At 60.9% G+C, this 11,965-nt stretch overlaps 1 protein-coding gene across 2 annotated transcripts; it reads left to right on the top strand.

Moving 5' to 3' along the window:
- The first annotated feature begins 1,279 nt into the window (after positions 1-1,279).
- CELF6 (CUGBP Elav-like family member 6) lies at positions 1,280-11,518 on the top strand. Of its 2 annotated transcripts, XM_015872383.2 has the most exons (13): positions 1,280-1,547; positions 3,398-3,480; positions 6,236-6,284; positions 6,940-7,068; positions 7,147-7,226; positions 7,626-7,769; positions 7,874-8,018; positions 8,103-8,252; positions 8,354-8,416; positions 9,078-9,158; positions 9,245-9,388; positions 9,993-10,147; positions 10,275-11,518. In XM_015872383.2, the coding sequence occupies exons 1-12, from the start codon at positions 1,280-1,282 to the stop codon at positions 10,118-10,120; spliced, it is 1,464 nt and encodes a 487-aa protein (XP_015727869.1). In that variant the 3' UTR covers positions 10,121-10,147; positions 10,275-11,518. The 2 variants fall into 2 exon arrangements, 1 of the variants encoding a protein (XP_015727869.1); XR_004308501.1 differs by lacking the exon at positions 8,354-8,416 and having other exon boundaries at positions 1,281-1,547; positions 9,081-9,158; positions 9,245-10,147.
- Positions 11,519-11,965: the final 447 nt, after the last annotated feature.

Below are 11,965 nucleotides of genomic sequence, written 5' to 3'. Positions count from 1 at the left end.
GTGGGACATGGAAGGCGAGCCCTGCATTGCCTGTCACTGCTGCCACGTTTGTTTCTCTTAACTCGAGTAACACAAAAGTCATAAATAATAATCGCCGCTTGGTTTCACTTGACGTGTTGTCAGGTCCCAAACATCTCGGTGCGGAGGGCTGTAACAGCGGCTCCTTCTGCCCTCCGGCCTTTTAGGTCGATCTGCGGCGGCTTCGCCCCGACGCCGTGATCCCGCCGGGGTCCGTTTGGGTTCGGGGCGCCCATCTGTCGGGGTGCTGCCGGTCCCCCCGTTTCCCCGCCGCGTCCTTGCGGCTCCCTTCGAGAACATCTATTTTTACCCGGGATTTGTCATGTAAAACTCGCCGCGGAGAACACGGGAACACGCAGCGTGTGAATCACTCGAGGCCGACGGCTTTAAAAATAAACCCGAGCGGTGCCGGAGAGCGGCAGCAGCCTCTGCCCGGCCCCAGGAACCGCCCGGCACAGACACGGGGCAGCCGTGGGTCCGCTGCGGGGCGAAGCGGAGAGCGGGGCCGGCACCGGAGGAGGGGGGTAAATAACGGCACGGCTGAGTGTGCCGAACCGAGTCCAAAGGAGGTTCAAAGCGCCATGAGCGGCGCTGTGCTGCGGGCGGCAACCGGGCCGGGCGGCGCACAGCGATTTTCCGAGCACCGGGATGATGCTCCGAGCCCCGGGATGATGCTCCGAGCACCGGGATGATGCTCCGAGCCCCGTGACGATGCTTCGAGCACCGGAATGATGCTCCCAGCACCGGGATGATGCTCCCAGCACCGTGACGATGCTCCGAGCCCCGGAATGATGCTCGCGAGCACCCGAGATGATGCTCCCAGCAACCGTGACGATGCTTCGAGCACCGGAATGATGCCCCAGCACCGTGACGATGCTCCGAGCACCGTGACGATGCTCCCAGCCCCGTGACGATGCTCCGAGCCCCGCCGGCCGCCCCGCGCGGCGCCGCATCTCAACTCCGGAGCCGACCGACGGCTGGGGACCGCCCCGGGGGGCGGGGGGTGGGGGGCGGGGCCGACCCCCCCCTCGGCATTGGCCGCCGCCGCCTCCTTATGCTAATGCCTCGCGCCCGGCCGGGGCCGTCCGGCTGACGTCAGCGGGCCGGCGGCGGCGGAGCCGAGCGGGGCCGAGCGCGGCCGGGCCGAGCCGAGCGGCGCCGAACGGTTCCGAACGGTTCCGAGCGGCGCCGAGCGGGGCGGGCGGGCCGGGCCGGGCCGGCGGGGCGGGGCGGCGGCGGCGGCGGCGGCGGCGGAGCGGCCATGGCCGCGGCGGGCAGCGGCGTGGCGGCGGCGGAGGCGGGGGCGGGCCCGGCGGGGGCGGCGTTCAGCACCGCGAACAGCGGCCGAGTGAACGGGCTGAGCCACCCGCCCGGCGCCATCGCCATGAAGGACCACGACGCCATCAAGCTCTTCGTGGGGCAGATCCCGCGTAACCTGGAGGAGAAGGACCTCAAGCCGCTCTTCGAGGAGTTCGGGAAGATCTACGAGCTCACGGTGCTCAAGGACAGCTTCACCGGCATGCACAAAGGTACGGCGGGCAGCGGGGGGCCGGGCTGGGCACCGACAGCAGCGGGGGTCCCCGAGGTGGGCAGTATCGGGTGGGTATAGCCCTAAGGTGGGCAATATCGGGTGGGTATAGCCCTGAGGTGGGCAATATCGGGTGGGTATAGCCCTGAGGTGGGCAATATCGGGTGGAGATGCCCTGAAGCAAAGGCACCATGAGGTGACGTTACCCCTGAGGTGAAGCTGCCCCTGCATACCACCCTTGGTGTGGGATAGAGGCACCCCTGTGGGGAAGGCACCGCTGATGAGAAGGAGCCGTGAGCTGGAGGAACATCCCTGTGTTGAGTTTATTTACCCCTGAGGTGGAGCACTGCCGAGGTGGATGTAGGCACCCATCTGAAATAGGGGAACCTCCAGCACGGGGACACCTGACCATGCTGGGAGCTGCCATGGGAGCACCCTGGGCCAGAGCCCCCCGCAGCTGGGGGAAATACCTGGATCTGCAGCACCAATGTGGGTCTGTGCAGCTCCGACTGCCACCTGGACAGTGCCCTGTGCTCCTCTGCAAGCCGTCAGCACGTCCCTGAGCCATGGGCAGCACCTGCCTCCTTGGGAATGTTTTGGAAGCTGAAACAGCGCCGGTGGATGTTGATGTGCTGGCGAGGGGGGGTGACCACCAGACTGTTCTTGGCACCGTGGCCTCTAAAATGCATCTGAAGCCGTGTTTGTGCCCCAAGCCAGGGGCTCTGCACTGTGCTGCCCCTCAGCTCTTCATCCAACATCAGTTTTGGTTACCAAGGCCCAGGAACACGACGTGACTGCGGATGCTGCTGTCATTCGAATGCCATCCATGCTCGGGGTGAGCCTCCGGGCACAATCGCTGCCATCATCACTGCCCTCCCAACTTCTCCTGGGCACCGTCCCCATCATTGCCCGCAGGGAGGAAAATCAAAGGCAAGGCGAGCGGAGCGGAGGAAGCCAGCTTGATTACAGATGGTAAACACTGGAAACGCAGGCTGCTGGGAAGGACCCGGTGCTTGGGCTGAAGCGAGCCGCAGCGTCAACCTCCCCTCTCCACCTCAGATTTAGCCCAGGGCTCTGTCCTCGCTCCAACCAGCACAGATTTGCCCCAGAGGGGGTGAAGGACCCCATCCTCGTCGCCCCCTGCTTTGCCGCCGTGCTCCCTCTCCTCCGAGGCACGCTGATTGTACTTATTAAGAGTTATTAATACTTAATCAGCTGGCGGATTTAATTGTGCCAATATTAAAAATGCATCAATGTCAATTTTATTCATTAAATATTTACTTTGTTGAAGGGAAACTGTTTTGCTGCTGTTTTAATATCACTTTCCCAAGCTTTTGGACGTGATCTCAGTAAATCTGGGGAGCCCTCAGATGGGGAGCGACGTGGCAGCACGGGGCTGGGGCAGGGACTGGCCATCCCCCAACACGAGCTGTGGGGTCGGCAGCGTGAGTCAGCGTGGGAAGAGCTCACCCCAGGCACAATGCTGGTCCCGAAGTGCCGCGACGTGATGCTGGAGGAACCGGAGCGCCGTCGCCATCCGCAGCGAGGAGGATGCACCGGGATGTGTGGCGTCGACGCTTGGAAATGTGCTTCCTGGAGAACGTCGGCTGTGGCTTTCCGCAGGGCTCCCTGCTGCTGTGCTCGGGGCTGCACGCTCCTGCCTTGCTTGCATTAATATCTACCACTCGGTTTTGGGGCTGAGCCCAGTCCAGTGGTTTCTATTGTGCACACGTGGCCCAGGGAGAGGTGATGCGGTGCCGGGTGCCCAGTGCTGCGGTAGCTCCTGAGCAGTGGGATTTGGGGTGCTGCGGGTGTCTCTCAGCCACTAACGCTGTCTCCCCATCTCTGCAGGCTGTGCCTTTCTCACCTATTGCGCCCGTGACTCGGCCCTGAAGGCGCAGAGCGCTCTGCATGAGCAGAAGACACTGCCAGGGGTAAGTGATGGCAGGGGATCGGGGAGAGGTTTGGGGTGGGGGCGGCAGATCACCGTGGTGCTGTGGGTTCTGCACCGGGCTCAAGGCAGCATCACAGGCATCACTTTGCCTTGAGGGTTCAGCTGTGATTTGTGTCACTGCTGTGATGAGTTTGGGCTGCTCAGCTGAGCGCCCGGGGACGATGGTCACAAGACGGGTCTGACACCAGCGCTGTCGGTCCCGAGCGCGTGTTCAAACGTGGCCTCATTAAACACGGGCTCATCCCATGTCACCAACCCGCCTCCCCAGGCCGGGTCGGTGGGTGACGGGTGCCAGGGGTGCAGCGCAGGCCCAGTGTGAGGGACAGGAGCTGCTCCAGCGGCCGCAAACCGAGCATTGATTTTTCTCCCTCCTGCGTGCCGCTGTGCTTTCTGCGGGCTCTGACCTCCCGAGCTTTAACAAAGTGAAAATAAATATTTAATTATTCTTCTAAATCAAAATCAATAGGGCCGCCGCTTGGCTGGGGAAATCGCGGGGCCCGTAAATATAAATACCAGCCTTGGGCGAGCGGAGGGGCCTTTTGTTACGGCTGGGAGGGACGTGCCCACCCCCCCCACACACACCGAGGCCTGGCCCCCACCCGTTGGGCTCCACGGCCCGAGGTTGGCCCTGCAGGGGGTGCTGGTGCTGCCGTCCGCTCGGTGCCCCGCGTGCAGGGCACACGCTCCTGCCATCCGCCCCTTCTCAGCGCACGCACCGTGTCCTCGCACACGCGTGCACAACCGCTCCGTGGTGTCGGTGCCGTGACACGCTGCTGCTCGCGCTGTTGTTCGTGGACGTGACTCCCGGTGGCTGCACATCTGCGGGTTGTGCTCGCACGCTCGTGCTGGTTCGTGCCCCCCCATCATGTTCTTGCACACCCGCGCTGCTGTTTGCACACCCCCCCGGCTCCGTGCCCGCCCCTGGCGCGGTGCGGGGCGTGGCCTAAAGGAGGAGGGGGCGTGGTTTAATGTCGCCCCGCCCCTCGGCCCGGCCCGGCCCGGCTCGGCTCGGCTCGGTGGGGCTGCGGCTGCCCCTCTGTCGCCCCGCCTCCCGCGCAAGCCGCTGCGCGAGCCGGGCCGAGCCGAGCCGAGCCGGGCCGCCTTGGGTGGAGCCGGGCCGAAGCGAGCCGAGCCGGGCCGAGCCGAGCCGAGCCGAGCCATGCAGCTGCCGCAGGTGCCAGCCCCGGGGCCGCGGCCGCCCGTACTGTGGGTGCCCGCGGGCTCCAAGCTGCTCTGCATCGAGGTAGGGCCCCCGCCTTTGTCTGCCGGCACGGCCCCGCCCGGCCGGGTGCATCCCTGCGGGTGCGGGGGGTGCGGAGCTCGGCTGCACCGCGGGGGGGGGGGGGGGGGGGGGGGGCAGCGGGTGCGGACGGGGATGGGAGGGTCCTGTCCTGCGGGGGGGCTGTGCCGTGCTCCAGCCTGAGTGTGTGTGTGTGTGTGTGTGTGTGTGTGCAAGGGGCGTGCAAGAGGAGAGCGAGGGGGTGTGCACGCGGAGGTGCTGCACGCACGCTGTGTGCTGCTCGGGGCACGGCTTTGCCTCTGGGGTTGGTGGAGCGTGCAAGCGGCTGTTGGTGCTGGGTGTGCAGCCGTGGAACTGTACGTGGGAGCGTGGAAGCGCGTGGAAGCGCGTGTCGCTCACATTCACACCCGGTTCACACGAGCGGTGTGGGTGCAGCTGTGCCCCAGGGGTGTGCAGACGTGTGCACACGTGTGCACGGCACGTGGACGCACGGCGGTGTGTGGGTGTGAGCGTGCAGGGGGCTGTGCCGGGGGGGCCGTGCACGGGCTGTGTGTGCGAGCAGCGCTGCCCGGACCCCATTTTGGAGCCGCCCGAGCAGCGGGGCGGGTGCTGAGCGGGGGAGGTGGGCTGATGCCCACGGCCTGTAACGGCAAAGGCCGCTGTGATGGTGAACGTGGCCGCGGATCGGCCGAGGGACGGCGCCTTTATCCCCCCAGAGATGGGGCTCGCCCTCCCCAGCCGTGTGGGGCCGTGGGATCCCCGCGTTCCTCGATGCCACCTCGGGGCTGAGTTCCCCCCCAGCCCGGTCCCTCCCCGGAGCATCCCTGCCTGCACTGACATCTCCTCCCTGCGTTTCCCTGGAGACGAGGCGGTTGCCGTGGAAACAGCCCTCCTCTTCTTCCTGAGCCTTCCTCCTCCTCCTCCTCTTTGCCACCCAGGGCTGGCGCTGCCCCCGCCCGGCTCTGGGGCTGCCCCATGCGGCGTGTTGGGGTGCGGTGCTCACACACCGCTTGCACGCTCCTTGCACGCTCCTTGCACGCGTGCCAGCCCCGCGGGCGTGTGCCCCATCACGCGTGACGGCCGTTGCCGTGACGACCCTATCAAGCACATCAGCGCGGGGGAAGCACGCTTGTTGCCATGGAAATGGCCGTAATTGTCGCACTTTTTCCGAAGAAAAAGGGGAAAAAGGAGGGGGAGGAGTGGGGGGGGGGGGGGGCCTGTGCTGCGTGGGGAAACATGGCCGGGGGGAAGCGCTGACCCCCCGTCCCAGGGCACGCACATGTCACACCCACGGGTACAGGCACAGCATCGTGGCAGGCGTGTGTCACACCCACACCCGAACAGCCCTGCGAGGTGATGGGCTCCTGGGAGCCACCATGCATCCGTGTCAGGTGGCGTTGGACATCTGACCACCCCAGAGCTCACCCTGCCCCACATATGGGGTCCATCATGATGTGACACCGCGCTGAATGCCCGCTGCTGTTGTGTGTTGCAGATGAACCGCCCCATCCAGGTGAAGCCGGCGGACAGCGAGGGACGAGGAGGTAGGTACAGCCCCCCCAAGGGCAGGGGACACCTGGGGTGATGGGATGGCAGCAGCGAGGGGTGCACTGAGACACAGCGTGTAGCTCGGGGAGAGGGCTGAGACCTGGCATCCTCTCATCACACCGATGAGACCTGATGTGTGAGCAGTGGTGCATAGCCCCGCTCCCGGCACTGATTCCATGTGCTGATGGCTGCACTGTTGTCGCCTCCCGCCGTTATCTCTGCATTTCCCCAGCAACTCTCCGACACGGCACCTTATTTCCTTTGTGAAATGCCATTAGTGCACGGCGGGGCAGATGCTGGTAATAATCACCAACTCCTCATTATTGACTCTCCCTTCCTCATTTTCTGGATATCAATGTCTCCCGGGCACAGCCAGGGGCTGCAGGCGGTTCTGCTCTGTCACACAGTCACACTGCTGGTGTTTTGGGGCTCCTTTTGTCTCCTGGTCACAGACCCATGGGCATCATGGTGTCCAGGAGCAGCCCCAGTGCTGCCTCACCCCCAATACACACACATTGTAGGGTGCTGTGCATCCTCTCTGCTGGGTCTTGCGGTGCTGCTGTTCCCTCCATGAGCCATCTGCACACTGGGGTCAGGGAAGGGATGTGCGCTGCCCAGCTCCCCCCGCCGACTGCTCTGCTTTGCCTCCAGAAGACAGGAAGCTCTTTGTGGGCATGCTGGGGAAGCAGCAGAGCGAGGATGACGTCCGGCGCCTCTTCGAGCCCTTCGGGCAGATCGAGGAATGCACCATCCTGCGTGGGCCCGATGGGGCGAGCAAAGGTGGGTCACGGAGCAGGGCCTGGCAGCCAGGCATTGCCCAAACGCCTCTTGTGACTGTCCGCGTCCCTCTGCCTGCAGGTTGTGCCTTTGTGAAGTACAGCAGCCACGCCGAGGCTCAAGCTGCCATCAGCAGCCTGCACGGCAGCCAGACCATGCCGGTAAGCACTGGCCTCGCTGTCCCCTAATCCAATCACCGGCTAATTTGATCTGTCTAATTGGATCACAATCCCGGTGTGCTGCCCGGATTGCCTGGGGTTCATCCCTGCCTCACACCGGGGGTGAGCGTGTGGGGCTGTGGGAGAAAGGTGTGGTTAATTAACAACGAAGGTCAACACCACTAATGAGGGGGAAAGGAAACAGCGGTCAGGGAGCAGCTGCCGGGAGTGGGGGGGAAGAGGGCTGTAATTAAACCCCATATTGATTGCTGTGAGCTGCGGCCGGCCCAGGCGGCATCCCCAGGGCTCTGCAGCTGCGGGGTGTCCCCCTGCTGGGGGTGCCATGGGGTGATGTGGGGATGTGGTCATGGCCCCACTCAGCTCTGCCTTGCTGTGCCACAGGGCGCCTCGTCCAGCCTGGTGGTGAAGTTTGCAGATACAGACAAGGAGCGTACAATGAGGCGCATGCAGCAAATGGCAGGACAAATGGGCATGTTCAACCCCATGGCCATCCAGTTTGGGGCCTACGGCGCCTACACACAGGCGGTATGGGGCGGTGTGGGACAGAACATGCTAATCTACCCTCCTCGCTCCTTTCTACCTCTGTGCCTCACTTGCTTTTCCCTCTCTCCTTGGCTGTCTCCTGTCAGATCATGCAGCAGCAGGCGGCCCTGATGGCAGCGGCGCAGGGGACCTGCCTGAACCCCATGGCCGCCATTGCTGCTGCCCAGATGCAGCAAATGGCCGCCTTCAACGTCAGTGGGCTGGTGGCCACCCCCCTCACCCCCTCTTCAGGTACAAATACCCCCCTCCAGCCTCCCCCTTGGTGGCCATGGGGCCGCAATGGCGCTGAGCCTTCCTCCTTCCCGTGGCCTGCAGGTACCAGCACCCCGCCTGGCATCAGCACAGCGCCCGTGCCCAGCATCGCCACACCTATTGGTGTGAATGGCTTCAGCCCGCTGCCGCCGCAGACCAACGGGCAGCCCACCTCTGAGACCATCTACACCAACGGCATCCACCCCTACCCAGGTAACGCCCCACAGGACTCAGGCACGTTCCCCGGCAGGTTCCGGGAGCTGTGCTCAGCTTTCCCTTTGCTTATTCTCTTCCTTCTCCCTTTTCTCTTCTAGCTCAAAGCCCCACAGTGGCAGATCCCCTCCAGCAAGCCTACGCGGGCATGCAGCACTATGCAGGTCTCACACTTGGCTTTGCACTTTTCCATCTCTCCCCTCTCTGCTCTTTGTGGGTTAGGATGAACTGGGCACACGTTACTGTGACGCAGCAAGCGTGGGGTATGGGAGCTGTGGGGCAGTGATGGGGGTAATTCCAATTCAAAGCATTGTCCCCTAATCCCAATCAGTGCATCCCCATCGCCCTCGTGCTGGTGCTCTGGCAGATTTTGGAGGCAGGGTGGAAGGCAGTTAATTAGGAGCACTGGTGATTGTTTACAAATTTTCTCCAGAAAAACGAGTTCTTGACCCCTGATCATTAATCAAAACCAACCGAATGTACTGCTTTCCTCCTCAGTAATGGCACATTCCTGGTGCCACCAGCATCCCCCCTGGGGGAGCCATTCCCATATCCATCACCATGGGAGCAAACACCTCAAAAAGAGTTTTGAACCCCAGTGGCACCATCCCACTGTGTCACACCCAACCCTCTGCTTCCTGATAGAAGGCGGTTGGGAGAGACAAGGCTTTGGGAAGCAACCACCATAGCAGTGCCCATGGCTGCTTGAACCTCTGTGCCACCAAACCCAGCGTGCTGGGGATGCGTGGCAGCAGGACATGTCCGTGAGGGGACATCCTGTGTCCATCCTGTGCTGGGGTTTAAGTGCCGCGTTCTCTGTTCCAGCAGCATATCCCACTGCCTACGCACCCATCAGCCAAGCCTTCCCCCAGCAAGCGCCCATCATCCCGCAGCAGCAGCGAGAAGGTAAGGGGGGCACCCTGCACTCCATGTGCTGCTGGTGGCCCCCCCTGGCAGCTGACTTGTGTCCATGTCCTTTGTGTGTCACGCAGGTCCTGAGGGCTGTAACCTGTTTATTTATCACCTGCCCCAGGAGTTTGGGGACGCGGAGCTCACGCAGATGTTCTTGCCTTTTGGCAATGTCATCTCTGCCAAAGTCTTTGTGGATCGTGCCACCAACCAGAGCAAGTGCTTTGGTAAGTCACCGTGTGAGCGAAGCCCAGAGCAGCTGTGGCTGTCAGCGTGGGGCTGAAGGACCTCAACACGTGGGGACGGAAGGATGTACCCTCCTGCTGTCACAGTCCTCATGCTTGGTGGCCACAGATCTCACCACTCCACTCTCCCTGCATACCCGTGCCCTTTTGTGTCCCCACTGTCACATCGCTGTCCGCACAGACCTGCTCACCTTGATGGCCCCTCAGACCTTGTGCCTCTGGGAGCCCAGTCACCTCAGGTTCCCTGCAGACCCCATGTAGGCCTTGTCACTGCAGTGTCCCCACCAATCCCATCACCCCAGCATCCCTCTAGATTTTTTCACCCCAGAGTCCCCACAGGCCCCTTCACCTCAGTGTCCCCACAGACATCAGTGTCCCTGAAGGTGCCATCATCCAGTGCCATGCATTGTAGGGTGGTGCCCTACAGCCCCATGTTCCAGAGGCCATTCCTGGGCTGAGTGAGCACCCTTGGGGAACTTGGGGCCCGTGGTGAAGTTATGCCACGACTGTGTTGAAGTCAAGCAGCTTGGTGTGGCATTGACAGTGACAAACTGTCCCCGTGTGTCACCCCGTCCCTCACCCCCAGGTTTTGTCAGCTTTGACAACCCATCCAGTGCACAGGCGGCCATCCAGGCCATGAACGGCTTCCAGATCGGCATGAAGCGCCTCAAAGTCCAGCTAAAGCGGCCAAAAGATGCCAACAGACCCTACTGACCCCTGGCACCCTGGCCCCGCAGAGAGGTACTTGGCAGCATCACAGGCCTGTTTGTCTTGGCATGAAGAGTGGCTGTGTTGGTAACACCACTCTGAGGTGGTCTGGGGGTCGGCTGTTGCCTGCATTGCTCACAGTGCATTTGTTGTCTCGCAGGTCGGGCGTCCCGCGGTGTCTGCCAACTTCCCCCTTCCCCAAGTGCAGTATCCAAACCCGTAACTCTCTTTCTTTGCAACATATCCCGGAGGAGGAGGAGGAGGAAGGAGAGGAGGAAAAGCTGATGATGAAGAAGAAGAAAAAAGAAAAAAAGAAAAAACAAAAAAACCCACAAAAAAGTGAAGAAAGGAGCCGTTCTGGTCGTAGCTTTTCTATTTCTTTTTTGATTACTTTTTTTCCAACCGGTCTTGTTTGTTTCTTAACGGGAACGAGAGAGCGAGGCGGAAGGCAGGAAGGAGGAGAGTGATGCGGCGTTGGGGCTGAGATTTGCTGCCGGGAGAGGACTGAGGCCCGGGCAGCCGGGATGTGAGCTACCTTTTATATAAGCACTCATTTGCTGCTACAAATTTCCCAAGAGGAACGAGGAAAAGAGGCTCCGAATGGATTATAAACCAAAGCCAGCGGGATGAGACTGACCTCGGGCGATTCACCTGGAGGATGAGGATGCCTGTTTGGAAAGGGAAATCTTGGGGGTTTCTTTTGGTTTGTTTTGTTGTTGTTGTTTTTTTCCACGTCTGGCTGGGAAAAAGAGGGAAGAAAAAGGATAAGAGGATGTTGGACTTATAGAAGATATATATAAATAAGTATATATATATATATATCCCATGGAGCAGGGGAGCGGAACATGCGCTTCCCCCTGCTTGTCACTGGCACAGGGACATAGGATTACTTGTTTCAGAGTCATATCATTCCTTAGAGTTTAGGGACCAAAGGACTATTGCTTTTTTAAATATATATATAAATAAATTAATTTAAAACACACACACACACACACAGACACACACAAAAAAAAAAAACTTAAAAAAAAAAAAAACAGGAAGAAAAAAACAAAAAACATTGTAAGAAACACCTCGGGCGCATGAGCTGCGAGCGGCGCCGGGAGGAGCACGGCTGAAGGGCTCAGTGTGGGGGGGCAGTTTGTGGCCAAGCGCTGGGGGGGGACGCAGAGGGGATTCTGGGGGGTGAACGTGGCCAAAAGAGCCCTCGGTCGCCTGCGGGAGACGGCGAAGCGATTTGCTTCTTTGGCTCTTTTGTGAATTCTTTTATTTTGTTCCGTTCGGTTCGGTTCGGTTTTGGTTTTTTTTTCAGCCAAAAAAAAAAAAACAAAAACGATTAAATAAAAAATGTGAGGTTTCGGCAGAAACAAAGCGAAGCGAAATAAAATTATTTTGTCAAAATGGTCACCTTGGTTTGTTCTGTGGAGCGATGGCTGCCACAACATCAGCCCTGTGTTTGGAGGAGGAGATGCTGCCGACCCACCAAGACCCGACCTGCACATACAGCCGCTCCTATGGGGATTTATCGTTGTGTTTTTTATCCAGGGGATGCCGTTTCCCAAAGGAATGTGTCCCCGAGCAGAGGGAGCAGGCAGGGCCTGCACTGTTGGGCTGATTCCCTTTGGGTTAATCTCAGTGTGAAGCCGCCTCCATTCCTCCCTGCCAAGCCCCCCATCCCAGGGCTTGCTTTGGGGTTTCCATGCAGTGGGATGTGGCCATGCAGGCGCTGACAGCTGCCCCTCCGTTGTTGGTGTCTGTGTCAATAAAGCACAGCCCGGTGCAGTCCTTGCTCAGTGTCTCTGCTCCTGTCCCCGTGGCGTCCCTCCGGTGTCCCCAAAGCACAACAGACAGCAG

The sequence above is a fragment of the Coturnix japonica genome, chromosome 10 (genome assembly GCF_001577835.2).
Source record: "Coturnix japonica isolate 7356 chromosome 10, Coturnix japonica 2.1, whole genome shotgun sequence".
Taxonomy (NCBI): Eukaryota; Metazoa; Chordata; class Aves; order Galliformes; family Phasianidae; genus Coturnix; species Coturnix japonica.
Note: the sequence above shows the minus strand (reverse complement) of the source record. Positions and strands in the feature narration are given on the sequence as shown.